We start from the raw sequence: 22,317 nt of genomic DNA on the forward strand, positions 1-22,317 counted from the left end.
GGAAGTAAGAGAATAAAAAAGGCTAACGGAAAAGTTTGCCTTGAATTACTCCAGCTACTACCCTTGCGAATAATCTCTGTGTACAGTACACGCATCCCAAATGGTACTGAGAACATTTGCAACTGCTGAAAACCCTGTGAAAAGAATTCTGAGAATTTTACATTTGAATGTCCTTCTTTCACTTTAACCTTTTTTTCACCACTGGAGTTCAAAAAGGGAAAAAGTAACCATCAAAATTACAAAACAAAAGGGCATACTACAGCCAATCTGCAAGGCTACAGGAGTACATGCACAATACATTTGTATTTTGCAATTAAGACAAGAGACTGCAAATATAAGCATATATGTGATTGATGGGGTTGTACTGAAACCAAAAGTACTGAAATAATGCACAGGCTACCAAGTCATCAAAATACAGTACTATACACAGTATACAGTACCACATGCACAATCAACAATGAAATACTTGAGATGAATAATAACTTATTAAGAAATTTAAATGCATCACAGTACAGTACAACAAATGGCATCATACATATCAACCATCTGTTAATGGAAAAACAAGCAGGAAAAACAGACAATTTATTCAATGGGCAACACTGCAGTCAAAGCACTGAGTGATACATAATACTATAAACATTTTACTACCATTCACCAATTACCACCTCAAGTGTGCCAGACCCTCACTCAATAACTATAATTTTCTCTATTTGGAATGGTCTGTTTTCTTTGCCAGCAGAAAATTATCCATATGTAAAATATCAGTTTGTATATGTTCAAGAAGATATAGAGTTAATAATATTTTCTAAAGTATTGGAGAAATAACTAGGAATACAAAATTTTGGATAATATTCATTAAAAGCCTCCAAGGTATTAAAAAAGTTCATATAAATTAAGCTATATCTGACAAATATCACCTATTTTCTGCTCAGGTTTTGTAGGTAATGAAACAGAAAAGATTCTAAATTGGCAATACTGTGTGCAAAACTTCCATTGTACTACAAAATTCTCTATAATTTTAAGTATCATAAGTTTCAGTGACAGCTTTCAAGCAGCTTCAGTTCCTTGAAACTTCATAAAATTGTTTTCATAATAAAATGAGGAAGTCTAAAAATCACAAACCCAATCTTGAGTTTAAAGACCTAACCCAACCCTAGACTTGAGCTACAGGGATTTAGAAAAAAAAAATCAATAAAACTACCTACAATAACCCATATTAAAAAAAAAAAAAAGTCATCCGACAAGCCAAAAAACATAAAGCTTCTCAAATCTATTCCATTACTTATTCTCAAGTACAGTGATTCATTTACTGTACAATTTTAAATATAAACAAAAGATATGCAGTTCCAGATTACATGCATGACTACAAAGGTAACAGCTGGAAAACACAGCAAGATAAGCACAAAAACTACAGTACAGACACTACCTTTACTATCAGAGAATGTTTGCTTTTCTTAAAGGAATAGGAAGCAAACTAATACAAACAACTGTATAGTTTGCTTTTCTTAAAGGAATAGGAAGCAAACTAATAAAAACAACTGTATAAATAATGTAGAAGCTACCAAAAGAGAAAAATAAGATAAAAAAAAGCACACATTCTAAAGCGGCACTTATGTTATCAACCTACCTGCTCTCATACTTCTGAACGAGGGCAAGACGCCCATAATTCCAGGCCTTTTTCCGCAAGACAGTGAATAAGGACATAAGGATCTGTAATTGAGAAAATTATTTGCTTCTCTACTTCAATAACACTTTTAAAAAAGTAAAAATATCAATCTTCATGGCAGTTGTTACCACAAATAAAAATATGATGGTGGAATTCAATGACAATAATTTTAACCAATGAATATTGAAAGCTATAACAAAATACTGTCAAGTACTGTACTGCTGATCAGAGAGAAGTAATCTGTCAATCAGAGAGATGTAATCTGTCAATATGTCAAAATCTAAATTTTTTCCTTAAAAAAGAGTGGAATTCACCAGCAGTTACAGACAAAGACTATTGTGATGAAAGGAGGGTAATAAAAGATCAATATTGGTGCACAGGTAATAACAGAAAATTTACAGATAAGAATAGGACATTGGAAGATGAGATTTTAGTGACTTGATTTCCAAGGGCAATACTGGTGCATTTTTTCTTGGCCACTGGACTGTTACATTTTGTAAAAAAGATTGTCAGTGACCAACAATTGTGTAGCCATGTTTCTGACATATATTAAAAGACCAATACAAACGATGACAGAGGGATTTTCACATAAGAAATTAAGATCATCACTAACTGTTGTTGATGTCCTTTGCCTCTCTTTGGTTAATCCACTCTGTTTTGACTGGAGTTTGGGTATACCTGTACTGGCATGCATACAACTGTAAATAATCAGTTGCAACAGATTACCAAAGTAACCAGCCCAAGGGCAATTTGACTTAAAAGTGTGATTAGGACAGTACTGAAAGAAAGATGTCTATGAGTTTCACCAGCAGCAAGATGGATGTCACATACTGCATTACAACTATGTTTCTCACTGTCAGAGGATTATGAGGTACTCGTAAATAACCTTAGGGAAGAGTTCCGGTGGGTAATTAATGTTTCGGAGCAAAGTGCCTTAATTACTAAAATGGGTACTGTACAAAGATAGGTTAAAATATGCTGAGAAGGTACATACATGTAATGAACAATGTAAAATACCCAGAATAATACAGTGGGTAAAATATCTGACCATTATCAAGAATTTATTTTGACCAAAAAGCCTTGCTTTTGTTGGACAAAAAATATTCTCACACAAAACCATTATCATATGCTGCTTTACTTTCATGGACTAGGAAACCTCAGTAGCAGCAACTTGTCCTATTCCAGAATAAGAAGCCTCCATCCATAATGAATACTAAATTCTGAATAAAATGGCAGCTCCCTTTTTCTTTCTTTATGCCAAAGGATCAACAGTCAGTGTGGGGAAGGAAGAAGAGCACTCTCTTTATGAGTACAGTAATACTTTTCTATAAAAGAAAACCAGTTGCATATTACAAAACCAACTTGTTTCGTCACATCCCCATGCCTCATAATTATATTGCCTGAACAACTATTTACGATGGAGGACAAAACTATATAATCTTCTACTTTTAAATCCAAGATTACTGGAGATTTAGGAGATTCATAAGACTCCTTTCCAGTGGCTATCTGTCGATACCTGGGACCAGCAACAGGCTCAACTGAGGAAGCAACTACTCATGGGCAAAACCCACTGACCTCCCTTAAACTTACAGTTTGCCTTCTCCCAGGTGCAGGGGAGTTTGGTAGGGACCTCCGTCTAGGAGCATCGGTGGGACGAGTAGCCACACCCTCCACAACACTAACCCGGGTGCAGGCACTAACACTTGCACTATGATCCTATCTCAGCAACAGTACTTACTAAAGCGTTGAATTTCTTATCCATCCGAGCTTCGAGACTGGAGATGGCACTTTGTTCAGGGGGAAGGGAGCCATGTAACGGAGTTGTGCGGAGAGCGAGAGAAGTAGGGATTGGGGAACGAGAAGTCAAAGGTGTAGAAAAAGCTGGTTTAGGGGTAGAGGACACAGAAGCTCTAGCCTTGGCTCTAGCAGCCGCTTTCCTAAGCCTAGCTTTCTCTAATTTATACAAATGATTGGTCAACACTTTCCATTTACTTACGGCCCAATCCTTACATTTCTCACAAGTTAAATCAGGGGAACATACTTGTCCATGGAAGTGAAAACAAACATAATGTTCGTCATGTTTAAATGAAGTCAACCTAGTATTACAGCCTTTGCTGCAATACCAGTTACTGGTCACACTCGTATCTGACATAATTGTCCAAAAAATTGAAAAAAGGCTAAGCTAAACTAAGCTAAGCTATGAAAATATAGTTCAGAGGCTACCAAATGAAAGAATACTTCACCAAATCCTTCGATAGACAACCAAACCATCTGGTGAAACTACTCCTGAATTAACAAAACACAGCTGCTGAACGACCGATGCTCAGTCATCAACAGCAGAAACGAACTGAGCTCTTTAGCTACGGTACCTATTCTTCCCTGAAGTGGGCGGGGCACTTACCTGCACCAAAACAAACGAACGCTACCATGAATTTTCAATTCTTAAGCTGCCATTTAAAGTAGAAACTATAGCTATGTAATTATTTGGTAAGTGTCATATATAAAATTCACCTATAACATAACAGGACAAATTTGCACTCTACACAGCTACAGACAAATGGCTAACAAGCTGAGTAAGTCAAATCCTTTTGTTAAATTAGCTAACCTGCACTTGAGTGACCATTGATAGAGCTCATATTACTTCCATTTTGGATTGCACTTGAACTGTAAAACATGTAAGACACATAGCTTTTTATTCATGTAAAAATTAAATTTATTGAGCAAAGGCATACACTTACAATCCATCCCATAAAATTAATGAGCAAGTTCTCAGGGATCCCTTCATAACCGCCACTGAAAAGATGAGTCTTGTTCTGCAAAACATATGTGTTACACTTGGTTCGATCTGGATTTAGTTTGTTGTCATCAATGTAATCGGGGTCTGGCTCTTCAGTCGGGTCCCACACTGTTGGTTGTGGGGTAAACTCTATTGGTACTGAATCAACATCCATCTGGAAAAGACAAAAGGAAAGATCAGGATAACTTTAGATCAAAGATAAGATGCATATTACTGTATGAAATAAATTAAAAGTTCAAATCTTCTCTAATCATTCATTCCACAGCATAACTAACCCATGATATTAAGAACCTGATTGTCTGCATATGGATGGTCTATTAGTGGGCCAACTTTTAATTGGATATTTGTGCTCTAAGTAGAATAAGAATTTTCTTAATAATTTTTTCAAATTATTCCTCTAAGGTATTTACTATCTGAAGCTGCACACTTGAGTGAATTGTTTCCTATCTTCACAATTCATCCAGTTAAATTCAAAATTTAATTATAAGAAACAGTTTTTCAAAGTAGAGAAAATCCAGATAAGTAACAGTACATCACAACGGTAATTTTGATTGCATACTGCACAGTATTCATATTTAATGTTTAAACCGTACATTCATATTCACTCTGTATATGCACATTCAAGCACCTCTGCTATGTGTTGGTGACATCATTCTAAAAATCTTGCAGAAAAAGAAATTTACATACGAAAAATAACCTTATAACTAACATTCTCAAGTCTTAAATGTTTTTGGGAGGACTTTGTGCTTTTGTTTATAGCTTTCCTGATACAAGTACAGTAGTAAAGATGAAAAGAAATGCATTTACATAAATGTGATTTGATAGATTTTTAAAACACATCTGGGTATATGGTAAGACTACCCTCTGGATTGTAATTCTTGCTTTTATTCATTACACATAACCTACACTTGCACAGCATTCCCATTAATCCATAAAATCAGTTTATCCATTTCAGTTAACACAGAATTTCTAAAAACTAGAAATTCTCACTACATGTACTGCTGTCTACCTCTTCTTCCATTTATATTCCTTCATAATTGTTAAATTTTTTCCTGTTCTTTGCACTTAACCTCAAATTAACTTATATATGAACTCATTATTTGTGAAACTGTGATTAAGCTCTAATAGGGATCATGTAACTCACTCAAGCCCAGTGCTTTTTAGGCATTACTTGTTTCTGCTTCCTCTCCCAATTAAATATGTTACTGTTTGATAAATATGTAATCCAGCTTCCCAATGCTATCAATGTTTTAAGCCTTTGAATTACTTCAAATTTCTTGGAGATACCGCCCAAATTAAATTGCAGAATCTGCTAACAAGCACAGGTGCTTAGTTATGATGTTACAAGTTCTTTTCTTCAGCCCTATTATTAACAATTAATTTTGATGTTTTAAGTTCATTTCTAATAATACTGTATGTCCTTTCATTTAGGGGGCTTCATCCTTGCCTCACCTTCTCAATAAGACTAAATCAAAAACAATTTGTCCAGTCAGTGACTTTGCCCTTACTCTTTTCTAAATATCCTTTCCTTTTACTGTAGGGGGAACTCTCTCTCCTCTTCCATATTTACTACATCAGCCATTGTTCTGTTGAACTTAAGAAGAAAAGTCCTCTTCTGCCCCGGCTCTCCCATTATATGCATCTGGCTACCTCTTGTCATATTAACTCTATGAAAATCAATATATTCTCAAAAACTGCAAAATTCATTGACTGTTTCTTTCCTTCTTTGGAACAGTTTTCCTTCTACCATTTTCCATAAAAGACTATCTTTCTTCATTTAATAGGCAGATATATTGTTTCTTTAAGGGTTCAAGGTTCATGGCCAACTTATACTCTCTTCCCCGGATCTGCTTCTGTTTCCATGGAATACGTGGTCACCAATCCCCTAGCATAAGCATTAATATACAAAAGTTATAGCTGCACTGTACTGGACAATTAAGGTTTCTAAACTTCCATGTATTGTGTCTTTCTCTAAGAATGTCAGAAACCTCACTCAGTATTCACAGACAGACACTGTTCCTACATTTGGTGTGAAACTGGAAAAGCCTTCCTTGCAGCATATTGCTTTTACCACATAATAATTGTAAATGGATTTCTCTATTTCAAAGCCTATTTGTTTATCTATTTGTTAATTCTGATTGCATTTAACTTTATACTCTTATAATTAGAGTATTTAGTTTTTTTTCTACATACAAGTCTCTACTCTGTGGAAACCTGCTGATTAATGACCTTTTGTCTCATGTCATATCTTTGTAAACTACTGTACTACAATTACGAAATTAACATACAGCTTGCAGGCCTAGGCTATATGTGTTTGCTATATGACACAAAATGGGAAGAGAAGGGTAATACTGTACCAGTATTGCTTTTCAGAGAAAATAACCTACCAACATCTGCAACTCAAAATCTTGACTAATGCCAAACCTTATCACAGTGAAACTCTAAAGACCTAGTCTATGTATAAATAAACCAGATATGTTAGCCTTTAACTGGCTAACATTTCAACATTTATTAATGCAAAACCTTATCACATCAACAGGCTACTAAAATTTTTCATCAACTCACAATTTTCACCATTAAGTTCAAAACAGTTTCATCTTGTTATCATTCTGTAATAACAACAGACACAGTCCACTTCAAACATATCATGTCTCTCCCAACTTCACAACAATGGTGACTGCCTTTCAATATTCTGTACCTGGACTGCCTCATTTTGTTCACTACATAAAATCTAAAAAAATAAATATACAATAAGCACATAACAACTCAAGCACAGTACCTACTATTTCAACTTATATAAAGAATTACCTATGTACTTCCTGTATGGTATTCTGTACCTTTCAACCCACAACCTAATCACTGACTGGTCTCCTTTATCTGTCTACTAAGTTAAAATCAAACATGTCTATTATATGAGCACATGATTCCCTAATCTGGCACACGAATGTGATTCAGCAATAGGCTCCGAGCTCAAAGAAGGGCATGACAAAAGAGGATGATGCGGCAATAGAAGAAATGAAGCTGAACAACCAACTTTGTGCTACCTAAGAAATCTCTTGGTAGGTAAAATGACTGAGTACAAGTTACACCATTTAAATTTCTTCATCACATATATATTAGGAATAAAGAATGAAAGATATGTGAAATAATACTGAGCAGCATCACAAACAGAAGTCTTATTAACAATTTAAAAATTTATAAATAATAATCCTGTAGTACATCAACGACACTAAATTAATACTTCTTAAAATTATAAAAGCTGAAATAACAAGATTTTCAATGTACTCTATACAATATAGTGTTTGCATACTGCCTAACAATATTTATACTTATATCATCAAGAAATAAAATAAGGTTTTTAAATTTACCCAAAACAAGCATACTGCATTATACAACTAAATCAATAGGATACGGTAAGTACTGTCTTTACATTAGTAAAATGCAATTTTCTTAATTTCCAAGTACTGTACTGAAATACTGATAGTAGTGCACTTGTTATCCTGCAATCAATAAAGATTGAAGCTTTTTATTTCAACATAATGGTTCAACACGTTTATAAAATGAGTTAAAAAACTACACTGTAATTTAATTAATAAAAAAGATGAAAGACCTGTTAAGATATTCAGTGAACTAAGTATCTTATCCTCTATGTCACACTTTAAAGACTTACAAGGAAGATAATTTTCACAAGAAAATACCAAAATCACAGTAGTAGCAGCAGTCCTTTATAAAAAACAACATGAAAGCACAAGATATTTTTTCATTTAACATTAAAAATTCATAGATATTTGAGGTCTGCAATTTTCACAACACAGTGGTTAACTTGAAAATTTACTGATTTCAATTCCTGTTACTGTATTTTAAATGGGCACCTACTTATAACATCGCATAAGAGCATTACATTACAAAAATCATAAGTTGTTGAGACCTGAGCCTCTTACCGTAGCTAAGAGATTTCACATTAAGTGATCTCAAAGCTATAGGCTGCCTAAGAGTAAAAGCCAATACTGGCATAAGGCCAGCTTAATCTAACACTAATGAATGATCTCACAGACGGGAAGACAGATTTTAAACTATGAAAGGCTCACAAATGAAAAGCCAAAACTTCATATCATCAACTCCCGTTTAAAATTGTGTCCCAAAATATGGAAGAAGTTTTTCAACAAATGAAAGAAATAATGGAATGATCACTGCAATATGCAGAAAATCTACTGCACAAGGAGAATGAACATGAACTGGAGGACGTTACTATGGCAACCAAACTGAGGAAGAGTGACATCTTAGGCAAACCCTTAGTTATATGAAAAATGGAGAAGCTCCAATCCCATGACGAATGGCATTTGGTGACTATCAGTATTCAAAATGAGCAATTATTCATATAGACATGCCTAGAAGGTCAATTAGGTTTCATGGAATAAAAGTCTATTAAGTATGTGAAAAAAGAGAGATAGCACAGAGAAGGAATTAATAAAGTTCTGTAAGAAAGAGATATTTACATAAAAAATAGCAATACAAGCCAGAAAATCCAATGAAATGCATAGCATTTTAAATGAGTACTGAAGCCTCTTAAACTTGTACTGAAGCCTCTTAAACTTAAGTAAATGGAAAGTTGAATAATGTGGAATTGCAACAGACTGTGGATGCAGATGGTCTGCAAAAGATGTAGCAAGCACAAGTGCATAAGGAAAAGGCACTTAAAGCCCCCCCTCTTCTGAAGGTCCACTGCTTAAAAACAATGAAATAAAAAAATGCTTATAGAAGATGGCCATGCATGTCCTTTGACAAAGGTCTAACTAATAGCTGCCATGGATGGAGAATAGAAAAGTGACATTTTATAATAAAATAAAGTTTTATATATACTTACCCTGTAATTACATAGCCATTAGTTTCTTTTAACTGGCAGCTCAAACTTTTGAAACTGCGGGTCCTCTAGTTTGTTATGGTTATGGCGACATGCCCCGCCCACTTTCGGGTGTAAGAGAAGGTACAACATAGCAAAGAGCTTCAATTTGTTTATGCCCTTATGTCCAACTGAGGGGAGGCGGGCGGGCTCCGATTATGTAATTACTGGGTAAGTATATATAAAACTTTATTTTATTATAAAAATGTCATTTTTATATAAGTAACTTACCCAGTAATTACATGGCTGATTCCCACATTGAATGGAGGTGGGAATGTTGGACATATCTACCCCAAAACATTATTAATAGTAATGAGTTTGAGAATAGAAATTTGCTAACATTGAATCAATGTTGTTGAACCTTACTTGATAAGAGAACTGGTACAGGTATATACTGCCTCTGGTTGGCACTCATCTTATCCAGTAGAGGCGAGGTGGTAAAGCCTTGAGGGCCTACCAAAGTACAACAAGATGCCCCTGCCCAGGGCACAGTACCACAAAATAACTAGAGTAAATAGTCACCATAACCACTTAAAAACACCAATACCCAACCATAACCAAAAGACTGGAGGGTACTCCAAGTACATAGTACTCCCAGGCTCCCCAAAACTCAGCACCCTAAGCAAGGCGAAGAGCTTAAAGAAAGGACATCGCTTTCTACATTTCCTTCCCCAACACCACTCCAGCCGCATAAAACGGACCCAAGGTACTGCATTGATCGTAAGTCGTCTCGATATCCCTTAAATAATATGCTGCAAACACCAAACTGCACTTCCAAGACGTCTCTTGTACAATTGACATAAGGGATAGATTGTGCTTAAACGCCAAAGACGTAGTGACTGCTCTTATCTCGTGGGGTTTTACCTTTAAAGATGAAAGTGAGTCTTCGTTCACCATGGAATGTGCTTCAGAAATCAGATCCCTCAGAAAAAATGCCAGGGCATTCTTAGACAGGGGTCTAGATGGATATTTCACAGAGCACCAAAGGTTTCTTGAAGTACCAAGAATGTCCTTCGTTCTATGAAGATAAAACTTAGGGGTTCTTACTGGACAGAGAATTGTTTCTTCTTCAGACGGACCCACTATCTTGGATAAGTTCTTGATTGTAAAAGAACGAGGCCATGGATTCGATGGCGATTCGTTCTTAGCCAGAAAGTCTAGGGAAAGGGAGCAAACTGCATTCCCCTGAGAAAATCCTATGTTTCTGTCTAAAGCATGGATTTCACTGGACCTCTTAGCGATGGCCAAGGCGACCAGAAAAAGTTTTCCTGGTTAGATCCCTTAAAGAGATTGATTGCATGGGCTCAAAACATGAACTGGAAAGCTACTTAAGGACCACGTCTAAGTTCCAGGACAGCAAAGGTTCTCCTTTAGGCTTTGCAGTGTCAAAGGACTTAATCAGGTCGGACAAATCCTGGTTCAACGATAAGTCCATTCCTTTATGGCGGAAAACTGAGCTAAGCATAGCTCTGTATCCTTTAACGGTAGAGGTGGAAAGTCCTTTAGTGGAGCGCAGGAGCAGAAGAAAGTCCGCTATCTCTGCTACAGAGGTTTCAGAAGAGGCCACGTTATTTTGTCTGCAACAGGACCTGAAGATGGACCATTTTGCCTGGTAGACATTATCTGAAGACTGTTTTCTACACTTCGCAATTGCTTCTGCAGCTGCTCTTGAAAAGCCTTTCTTTCAGAGCAGTCGTCTAACAGTTTGAACCATATTAGGGCCAGAGAAGACAGGTTTTGGTGGAACCGACGGAAGTGAGGTTGCCTGAGAAGTTGTTGCTTCTGTGGCAGCAGTCTCGGGAAGTCAGCAAGAAGTTCCAGAAGAGCCAGGAACCACCTTTTTTTTTGGCCAGAAGTGGGCTATCAAGATCATGGATAGGTTTTGATGAGACCGGATTTTGTTGATGACTTGCCTCACTAACCCGAATGGGGGAAAGGCATACAGATCTCTGTTAGACTAATCCTGCAACATTGCATCGGTCACCCATGCCAGGGGATCTGGAACTGGTGAGCAGAAGAGGGGAAGTCAGAGATTTCTGGAGGATGCGAACAATTCTATCATTGGTTTCCCCCAGAGCTTCCACAGATCCAGACAAACCAATGGATCTAATGCCCATTCTGTTGAAAGGATCTGTCTTTGACGGCTCAATTCGTCTGTGAGAACATTGAGTCTCCCCTGAATAAAACGTGTTGATTTGATTTGATTATGAAATTTAGGTCTTGAATTTTGTTCTGGTGCAACCAAAGAAGAAGGTCCCTTGCCGCTTCGTAAAGGGAGAAAGAGTGGGTTCCTCCTTGTTTCTTGATGTACGCCAGTGCCGTCGTGTTGTCTAAATGCACTGCTACTGTCCACCCTCGTATTTCTGAAGCGAAGCACTATAGGCTCAGAAATATCGCCTGTAGTTCCTTCACGTTGATGTGCCAGTTTGGCTGTTCCTGGGACCAGGTTCCTGACACTTCTTTTAATCCCAAAAGAGCTCCCCAACCTAGGTTCGATGCGTCTGAAAAGAACTCTATGCTGGGGTTCAGAGGATGAAGAGATTTCCCTTCTGATAGCCTCTCCCTGGAATTTCACCAAAGAAGATCTTCCTTGATTTCCATCGTTATCGGAAACATGAACGAGTCAGGAAACTTTTTCCTGTTCCAGCTGACCTCCCTTGGGCTACTGGTATGCCTCCTCCCAAGAAGTAAGGAGTATGGCAGGGACCAGCACCTAGGAGAATCAGCGGGATGAGCAGCCACCTCCTCCATTGACACTGATGCCCATAACTGGGCCACTGTACTCACTACCAGATTTAAATGTTGCTCAAACTTATTCTCAAGGATGGCGCCAGACGCATGAGAGGTGGTGCTGTGAGCTCTAAATGAAGAGGAGTTCCAGCACTATAGGGCACTCGGGCACTACTGAAGGTTTGAGCGCTATTAGGCGCTCGGGCACTTAACAGGAGCTATGGAAGTGAACAAAAAGAACGCTCATACACTGATGATCCGCTTGGCACCAAAACTGGTGATCCACCACCAGAAGTTCAGGAGACACCCAGGAGACAAAAGCACAAGGCTGCCCCACTAGAAATAAGGTGTAGGCTATACTCCTGCTCCCCGAGAAGCTCATAGGAGAGCGGAGAAGAGCGAAGATCATCAGAAAAAATGCCTCTTCAACAGCCACTATTCATTAGAAAAAACACCATCTGCATTTTTCTACCATAGCACTGGAAAAGAGACTACTGTATGCTGATCTAAAGGAGAAAAAGAAGTGCAGATCTCTGGGAAGGATTGACCCCTTTTGAACTGAATGAACAACACTGCTCTCGCCTCTTAAGTACTCCCACCACGAACAAGGCTGCCAGCTCCTGGGATCCATCCCTGATTGCCTTATCCGCGCATGAGAGCACTCCCAGCCAGTCTATAGAGAAGTTATCTTGGAGAGAGGCACAGTCCTCTATTTTCTTCGCTAAGGTGTCAGCAGTCCAATCAAGAAAACTTAAAGATCTTGAAGACCTTAAAGATATCCTTCGTCAAATGCTCGAGTTCTGAAGCCATGGATCTCCGTGACGAATCAGTTAAACTGGGGAAGTCCCCTTGGGAGGAGGCAGAAACTCCCAATGACAGTACTTCCCCAGTAACATAAAACAAGTATCTCCTCTTAGATTAACGAGAAGGAGGAGTGCAGAATACAGCTTTCCCCATATCCCTCTTTTCTGTCAGCCAGCCCTCAATGCCGGACAGAGCTGTCTTAGGAGACGACGATAGAATCATCTTAGGCAGCCTAGAAGTTTCTGTAGGCTGTCTCATCATGAAAGTTGAACTCGGCGAAGATGGAGTCACTGGTGAAAAGAAGTCTGGAAAGCAAAACAAGAAGTACTGTACTTCAAAAGGGTAGTGTAGGCTGACAAAGGCTGATCCCGTTCTACGTCCTCTTCTTCAGATGATATGGGTGAGAGAGTCAAATCCTCGGACTAATGAGTCACTGTCAGTTTGCGTAACAGATCTAGAATGCTGTCTTAGGCCTCTTTCACACTAAGTGTTTTTTTCCGCACACGAGGCGATCTCCACACCGCAGGTATAGCAGACGAAAACTGCCGTTACTGTGGTTGCCGTATGGGAAAGGTTGTGATTCAACCATTTTCAAAAATACATCTTTTTGGAAATGTATAGATCAAATTCTTTTTCCTTTGCCCCATCCAAAACCACTGCCTGGATCTCATGAACCATATATTCCTCATGTTCTTTTAGGTGATGAAGCGTTTGGTCTGCATGCAAACCTAATGTGCCCATATGGAGGAAAAGAGTTAAGTGTTAAAAGAGAATCTTCAATTACCGCTTAAGTAGAAGGAGATGTTTTGAGTGTGCTTTTGGAATTTTAAGTAACAAATGGAGGATATTCCATCGCCCTCTCAATGTCTCTCTCCACCTTGCTATAAATGTTGTTAAGGCATGCTGTGTGCTTCACAATTTTGTAAGAGAACATGATGGAATTAATTCTGAAAATACATTAACAATAACTGGATTGGATGAACTTGAATATACTACAAATGTACAGGCTGGATCAGCAGCAAATGATATCAGAAATGCATTTGCTGATTTCTTTGTGAGTGAAGAGGGAGCTTTGAGTTGGCAATATTCTAAAGTAAGAATGTGAGAAATTAAATGAATTTTAGTAATGAATGTCTTTATAACTAGATTTGTGTATTAATTATACAATTTCCTAAATATCTTTGTAAAACTGGTTTGCCACAATTAATATACTAAGAATGTTTGTACTGTAAATTGAAAAATAAATACCCTTGCCAAATTCATTCTTTTCTTTATCATCCAGACTCTCAAAATCCTCCCTTAATCCACAGCAAACTTCTTTCCAAGCTGATGTAACAGAACTCCAACATTTGTATTCTTCTAGACTTTTGTCCCACAATACTGGTTTCATTTCTACTAATGAAATACATAATTCAAAATCAATATTTTGCTCCATGTCTGTGTCTTTATTATTCAAGTCCACGAGAAGCACTGCGTGGTCTACTACTGCTCGCTGCACAAGAGGCGGAAAAAAATCGTGTGGTGTGAACTTGATAGCCAACTGTCACCGCCAGCAGAATGGATCCACGCAAAGCCAGTGGGGCACCGCTCATGCAAGGCGGTGCCGCTCCAACGAAAAATCCGCTCCGCTCTAGTGTGAAAGGCTTCATATAATCTACCAGTCAAATGATAAAGGCGGATCTGCACCGCTTGCGGCAGCGGATTAAAAACGCATAGTGTGAAAGGAGGCTAAGCGTTGCTGAATCGGTTCTAGAGAAGGATCCTGAACCGAACGAGAAGTGAGTGTGGCGCTGGATGCCTGGATGAATCTGGCGCCAGCTCAAAAGGGGAGCAAATGCACACTGACGACCGAGCAAGAACTACGTGTTGATCTGGTTCCACAGGCACATCGGATCCTCTAGACTCCACTGTGTGGTTGGATCCCTTGGATCCCACTAAACACTTGGATCCCACAGATCCCACTTGATGAATGGATCCCTTGGATCCTGATGGATGTTTGGATCCCTCAGATCCCATTAAATATCTGGATCCCTCAGATCCCATTAAATATCTGGATCCCTCAGATCCCACTAAATGCCTGGATCCTTCCGATCCCACTAAATACTTGGATTCTCCAGATCCCATTAAACTGGATCCCTTGGATCCTGAAGCACGGTCTACGGATTTCTTGCGGACCCGCTTAGGCGACAAAAACTGACGCTCTGAAACAGACACTGTGGGTGACACATTAGGTGGATCATCACAAAAACATGAAGGTTTGGGATTCTGATCCTGATATATGTTCTGCTTGTACAGGATCGGAAAATCAGACTCAGCCATAGATATTGGCCTTTTCAGTGGCCTGGATGCACTTTTAAAGCACCAGCTGCACTTCTGACTCGCTTTCACTTGGATTCATCGGATACTGAACCCAAATCACTTGATAAAAGGGCATGAACTCCAATACGGACGCCTTTTCCAGCAGCTGTCTGCCCAGTCCTGGGAATCTCAAACAACAGGGTCCCACTACCCTTGGGCAAACACCACCGACCTCCCTGAGACTTATAGTTTGCCTCCTCCCAGGTTTAGGGGAGTTTGACAGGGACCTTCGTCTAGGAGCATCGGTGGGACGAGTAGCCACCTCCTCCACTGACACAACACTTACACCAAGATCACTGGCACTAAACTTATCCATAAGGCCCCTCACTGAAGCCCCTATTTGAGCTACAGTGTTAACTAAGAGACCAAATTTCTGGTCCATTCTGGCTTCCAGGCTGGCAATGGCATTAGGTTCAGAAGGTTGGAAGTTGGAAAATGGAGTCACAGGTAATGTCAGGAGGACTGGTGATAGGGAGAAGTGCAGTTACAGGAGTTGGAAGGGCATGCAAAACAGGAGAACCCTGACTAACTAAATTCTTAGCTTCGGCCTTAGCAGCTGCTCTCCTTCGCTTGTTTTTCTCAAGTTTATCTAAATAACTAGTCAAAGTTTTCCATTTCCCTTGATCCCACTGTTTGCATTCGTCACAAGTCAAGACTGAAGAGCAATTTTGTCCTCTACATTAAAAGCAAATGGTATGAGAGTCATATTTGATTGAAGTAAGTCCGGTATTGCAGCCATTGCTGTAACACATACTGCTAGCAGAACTAGAGTCAGACATCTTCATAAAAAGCAAAAGTCCAAGCTAAATACTGTAAGCTTATACAATTAGCGCAATCACTACCCAGACAAAGAATACTTCACCAAAAACGATGAAAACCATTCGGCAAAATATATTGAATCAAGTGAAAGCTGAAGTCAACAACCATGTTAAGCTGTCAAATGGCAGAAACAAATTGGGCTTGTTATTAGTGTTGTACCCATCCTTCCCCCAAAGTGGGTGGGGTGAGTTACCTACACCAAAATATTGGAACGCTACCGCGAATTTTCAAATTTAAGCTGCCGATAAATGTAACGTAATGGCTATGTAGTTACTTGGTAAGTTACTTATATAACACTGCTACTTGAGTAATCTTACCTGAAAAAATCATAGAAAACTGATGACATCCAGAAATGAGAACGTATTCCATTACACTAATGGCAAAACAACATGATCTAAAAAATGCAACTCTGATACCATCATGTCTGTTGACACAAGGGGTTAAAAACAATACTGTGCCTAATTTGCTAGCAACAAATATTCAGAATCATTAAAGCAGTTAGCCTATTCATGAAAAGCAAATCATTGAGGGGGAGCATGGATTGACACCAAGTCATTGTTAGTCTTACTTTTGATGAAGTTCAGCTTTATACAACACTGACTAGACTACTTGATCGATTCATAATCTATTTAAGGGTGGTATCAACTTCATTTGGCACTCTGGGGGAGCAAATGACTAAAAAAAACCTCACTTAATAATACATTTTATAACAGTATGTCTGTACTGTACTCTCAAAAACTACAAATGCCCCTGAACACAACAAAATATGTCTAGGCTCATTAAAGAACAATATCAACAACTCCCTTAAAGATATCAGGTATGTAATGTCCAATGCATTAGTTTTGAAGTCCTCATATAAGAGCCTTATACAGTAGTCCACACCAAAAGCATCATTAACTTGACTGTAATTTCAAAAGATATGGCTTGAGATACTTTTATGCTGAGGTGAGAACATAAGTTTCTGTTGTGGTGTAATTCTGATTCCACACTATCCTTTTTCAGAACGGCAATAGGGGAAAGTCTACTGAATTTTATTTTCCATGTAGCTGCATTTACTGCCATATCATCCACTGACTTCCTAATGTTATTCCTTGTGAACTTGATGCACGTTAGTATGTCCTCACTTTGTGACATGAATGAATTTATCAACACCTTGTGTTTTGGTGCCATAAAAGTGTTCACATGGCACTATCAACATGTCACTATACTATTATCTACAGTAACACTGCTGATACAATTATAATTCATTTTGAGTGGAATAACAGTGCTACCTGGTTTTTTATTCACCTTTACACATGAACATAATTTTACTGTATACAGTACAGTACTGCACTATGATTTTTAATTTTTGTTTTTAACTGCATTCTTAGTGACATTTATCTTTAAATTTTGTTAAGCTTTTATGTCCATTATCTTGATTTCTTTTTTTGCTTTATCACTTTACTTCCTAACTTCTTGACTGTTGTTGAAGCCTGCAACACACCTGGCTGAGTTTGGAGGGGGCAAATGTGGGTGTAAAGGGGCCCATGAAGGCAGCAAAGTGAGCAAAGGGGAAGGGGGTGCCAACAACTGTGGCTTATGTTGGCACATAAGCTCCTGTCAACATCTTTTGGGTGCATGGTCACTGGACTAGTGACCTTATCCCAAAGGCTTATAAATCGCCACAAATGTCCCAGGGACACTTACTTGACTCTGGGCGGCAACGGATGAACGCAGGGAGTTCCTTACATTATCAAGAAATCTACTGTATTTATTACACATCTGACTCAATATTAGGACAACTTTGTAGACAAACAAGGGAAATCTGTGGCTTAGGGCCTTCTTCATGTGAGGGAAAATTACATAAACTCAAGGGTTCTCTTAACTAATTATATTTACACAACAAACACAGATCAGAAGAATGACGAATTACTGGGCAGGTAATAAGGGCCTGCTCGATGAATGAATCTTACACAGAATAAATATTCTATGTCGATGATGTCTTCATGACAGGAAACATCGCAGCAGGGTTAGATTGAGGACTACCCATGGATAGAGCTGAGAGATTCCACAGTTGAGGCCTATCTGCAATATAGGCTATATGCAGACGGTTACTTGCAAGAATAATAAGACACTCAAAGGGAACTGAGGGAAATGCACAGGTGGTGCCAAGTAACTCAGTTCAACACTAAATGCATAATTACGTTAACACTAAATGCTCCAACACAAATTACTGAAGGTGATCGCACAATGGAAAAATGAAAAATCAGACAGAGAAATAACAGGAATTGTGACTGACTAAGAAACCTTATTCCGATACATTATCTTCGTCAAGATGACAGTGTCCTCATTCGATAGGGCGCTGGCAATGGAGCAGGAATTTAAGGAAATGCCACTACAAAAGTATACGGGTTCGAACCTCGGGGTCGAACACGTGGAAAGTTTGAGGGTCAGGCAAGGTTAAGGACATCTGTCCTCAGTGGTGTTCTGAGCGCTTCTCTTTCTCGATTTCCGTTGCATCGTCTATAAATAACCTTCGGAGATTACGCACCACATCCAACATAGGTGGCGCAAAGGTCAATCTTTGTCATGTTTTCTATAAAGGCCGCATGGCATCAGTTAACCCTTGTGGAGGGTTTACAGCAGGGCAGGGCGCCAACTTTCTCTTTTTGGCTCTGCCCTTGCCTTGCTTGACGCCGAGAAGGTATGACGGTCACTTGGAAAACAAGGCCTTAGGCAGTCATTTGGTCAGAGCGAAGAGTTAGGCTTAACCATTTTGGGGAGTGAAGGAGAGAGTTCATGAAGGGGCAAGTGGAAACCCACAGTTCTAGTAATTAAAACAACTGAAATGAATTTTATTTCTTTCTCTGCTACGTTACAGATATAAAAAAAAATGGTGAGCTGGCTTGGAAAAGGTTCCATCCATTGCAAAATGTATCCTGTAACTTTACAGTACACATTGAGAGGCTAATAAGAACAGCACTGGGTCATGTTAAGGTCCAAGAAACTAAAAGTAATTTTTTTTATTTCTTTGGTAAATCTATAACAACTTTTTGCTTTCTTCTGGATATAAAATACTGTACTGTAAACAGGGCCTTTTAAAAAGTCAAGCCATTCTATTACTGCATTTAGATAAATTTTATGTTCTTCTGATTTATATGTAAAACTTTAGAACTTATTTATAAAGGATAAAAGGTTCCCAAAATTCTCTTTATAATCTGGACATCACATCAGTCTGAAATCTTTCATAATTACAGTTATAACATTAGGTATCTATCAGTTTCCAAGTTCATCAGTATTTCTCCAGCTTTGTGAAGTGATGCTGCATTTGTTGAGTAGCCACTTGTCTCTTACACTATTTCATGGAGTATTTCCATGGTTTTGGTTAGGGTGGTTTGAATAATAAGCAATTTGACATACTTAAAACCATTCTTTTCCCTTTGCACTTTCTATTTACATATGTAAATACTGTACATATATAAAGACCACTCATTGAATGGGAAGTTTAATGACTATATATAACTTAGTACAATGTCCCAGGGAGGAGCAGAGGTAGAGTATTGAGCTAGTATTCACAAGGTCAGGGATCTAATTCCCACTTGCTGCTCACCCTGTCTACCTTGCTGTAAAAATGGGTAACAATGCTGTGAATCAAGGGTTGCACAATTCTTCAGCCTAACATGTCTCTCTACAGCAGTGGTTCCCAATGTCATTTCCCCACCCAGTGCAACCCTCCAATTTCCCCTTCATGTATATGAAAAGAGTCAAAACACACTGTGACGACTTACTAGTTTATTTTTCCATTATAGACAAATATACTGATAACCAAATAGTTAGATAGAGAGCGGTTAGTTACCCGCATAGCCATAGAGAGCATGCAAAATAAAAGGACTTTTGTTTATTCTTCTACTTCAAAATTGAATTAGTGAGAAGGTTGAGGCTGCTTTTTAGTTAGTAGGTAGTGTAATTATTTCCCCTGGTAGCTTCAAATTTCCCCACAGTTTCATTGCTCTATGTGGCCCCAGTGTCATTCATTGGTATGGGACTGACTGACTGTATCAGAAGTTCATCTATCCCACTATACAGTATATCTCATCTGTTGTTACAGTATTTGTCATATTTACTGTACTGCAAAGGCCCTAGGGTGACACTACCAAATATTTGATTGTGCCTGACATATTAAGAAGTACATCTCAGACACAGGCTCAACAAGTTTCTCAATCTTCTAATAACATCCTTTATACAATCAAGTATTCAATCTTTAGTTAATTTCAACTTTTATTTCCATCCACGTAATGTTTATGAAACCATATTTTACTTGCAATCACTGAGAATAGTTATCCATACTATATTTAGTTTGCTCCTCCTCAATATTTTTAACTATTTATTTTCTTCAGGATAAACCTACTACTGTATCAGCAACTTGAATTTCTTCTTTAATACTGCTCACCTGAAGACTCAACAATTAGGAAATTCCTTCTAGGACTTTTCTCTTTCTTGAAAGCATCAGCATACAGACAACTTGATATGCCCACAATCAACACCTCTATAATCCTACCGATGTCCCCATCTTTCACTTCACCCACTTTTATAGCAATATGATCAACTATCAGTCCTAAATTCCTTTTCAAAGATTCCAACACATAATTCAGTGATCCCTCAGCACTTTCCAATCAGGAGAGCACATCACAAATCATATTTACTTTTTGCAAGCATTCACCTTTCGTTTCATCAAGCCCAGCATGTCTTGTGTGCCTGTGTACAGTACTACAAAACTACACCCTACCCAGGTACTGTCCTTCCCCTAACCAGCAGGGTATGAAAAACAAACACTCATTGCAGGAGCAAAGTTGGCACATATTCCAGAGTCACCACTACCCACCAGGCTACCTAACACAAGTTCCATGGTCAACTCTATGTATGTATATGTACTATCACAAGAAAGCAAAAACCTAGATTATGTTTCATTTTAATAACATCCAGTTAAGCTTGAGCTGAATTGGTATACTATTTATGAAACAGTTTAGTCCACCTTGCTCTACTTCAGTCATACCAACTGTGAAATGTTAAAATTCACTATAATATACAGTAAACCCCCTGTATTCACATTCTCATGATTCGCGGACTCACACATTCGCGGGTTTCTCTGTGGAACATATCTAGCCATTATTCACAGAAAATTTATCTATTCGCAGTATTTTTCACTGAGAAATGTTCACTAATTACTGTATTTTCATATAATTTTCATGAATAAATGCACTTTTTGTGATAAAACTATTAAAATACTCAGGTATAAGCATTTTTACAGGGATTTTCTTGTGTTTAAACGATCAAAATGGGCAGTTCTAAGTGTTTTTAGAGGGGTTTTAAGTATTCGCAGATTTTAGCTATTTACGGGGGGGTGTGGTACACATCCCCCGAGAATACAGGGGTTCACTGTACAGTAGAACCCCGGTCCTTGACTGTACCAGAACTCGACGTAATTGGATTTCGACACGAAATTTCAAGTAAATTTTGTGTCAGAGCTTTAACAACAAACCGGAATCCGACCTGATGAATCAAATGATGTTTGTAAACAAAAGTGTTTCGGTCAGCTGCCACTAGTTGGCATTATTGGTGGCGTTCTTCCCACGCGTATTTAAAAGTGTATAAAACCCACACACGCTGCTGCTGTTGTTTTCCAGTAGACTCTGTATGAAATTTACCATAAATTAATACTGAACGTAAACAACATTTATGCAATTAGGCCTAATACCGCGATACACCACCAGGATGGCACTTTGGTTTGTTTACATCCGCTCATGCCACAAGCTGCCGAGTGCTGACCTACCTTAGGAAATTTTTCTTAATTTTATGATAACAGACATACAGTAATTCAGCTTATATTTAATACAGTATTATTAATTTGCTGTAATAATCAGGCTTGTTTTTCAATGTTACTGTATTATTATTAACAACAGTTTTTGTGTGTACCCATTACAGTACATTCTGGTAGTGCCTATAGGCTACCTAGCCTAGCCTATGGCGCTCAGTCTACCATCGGTAATAAGGCCGCACTGGTCTTAGGCCAATTTTTTTGATACAGTATGCATTTAAAAATGTAAAAAGTGCTTCTAATACATTAAGTTATTTAACTATGAACTTATTTAATTGTAATTTGTGTAATGTTTTGTATAAAAAGGCAAGGTTGGGGTAATGACTGGTGATCAGGAATGGATTAATCCATTTTCAGTTACTTCTTATGGGAGAAATTGATTTGGAATT

General features: G+C 38.3%; 1 protein-coding gene across 9 annotated transcripts in view; it reads right to left on the reverse strand.

Annotated features, from left to right (window-relative positions):
• Window positions 1–22,317, reverse strand: part of Tmem63 (transmembrane protein 63) — a 95,636-nt gene that overhangs the window by 67,995 nt on the left and 5,324 nt on the right. For 8 of the 9 annotated variants that reach the window (XM_067105016.1, XM_067105012.1, XM_067105015.1 and 5 more), the window contains exons 2-3: window positions 4,405–4,617; window positions 1,628–1,710 (exon numbers count right to left, since the gene is read on the reverse strand). In XM_067105016.1, the coding sequence (XP_066961117.1) occupies window positions 1,628–1,710; window positions 4,405–4,617 (296 nt within the window). Of the gene's footprint in view, window positions 1–1,627; window positions 1,711–4,404; window positions 4,618–22,317 lie in introns of those variants that run through there. The other variant, XM_067105019.1, reaches the window with a different exon arrangement.

The sequence above is a fragment of the Macrobrachium rosenbergii genome, chromosome 6 (assembly GCF_040412425.1).
Source record: "Macrobrachium rosenbergii isolate ZJJX-2024 chromosome 6, ASM4041242v1, whole genome shotgun sequence".
Classification (NCBI taxonomy): Eukaryota; Metazoa; Arthropoda; class Malacostraca; order Decapoda; family Palaemonidae; genus Macrobrachium; species Macrobrachium rosenbergii.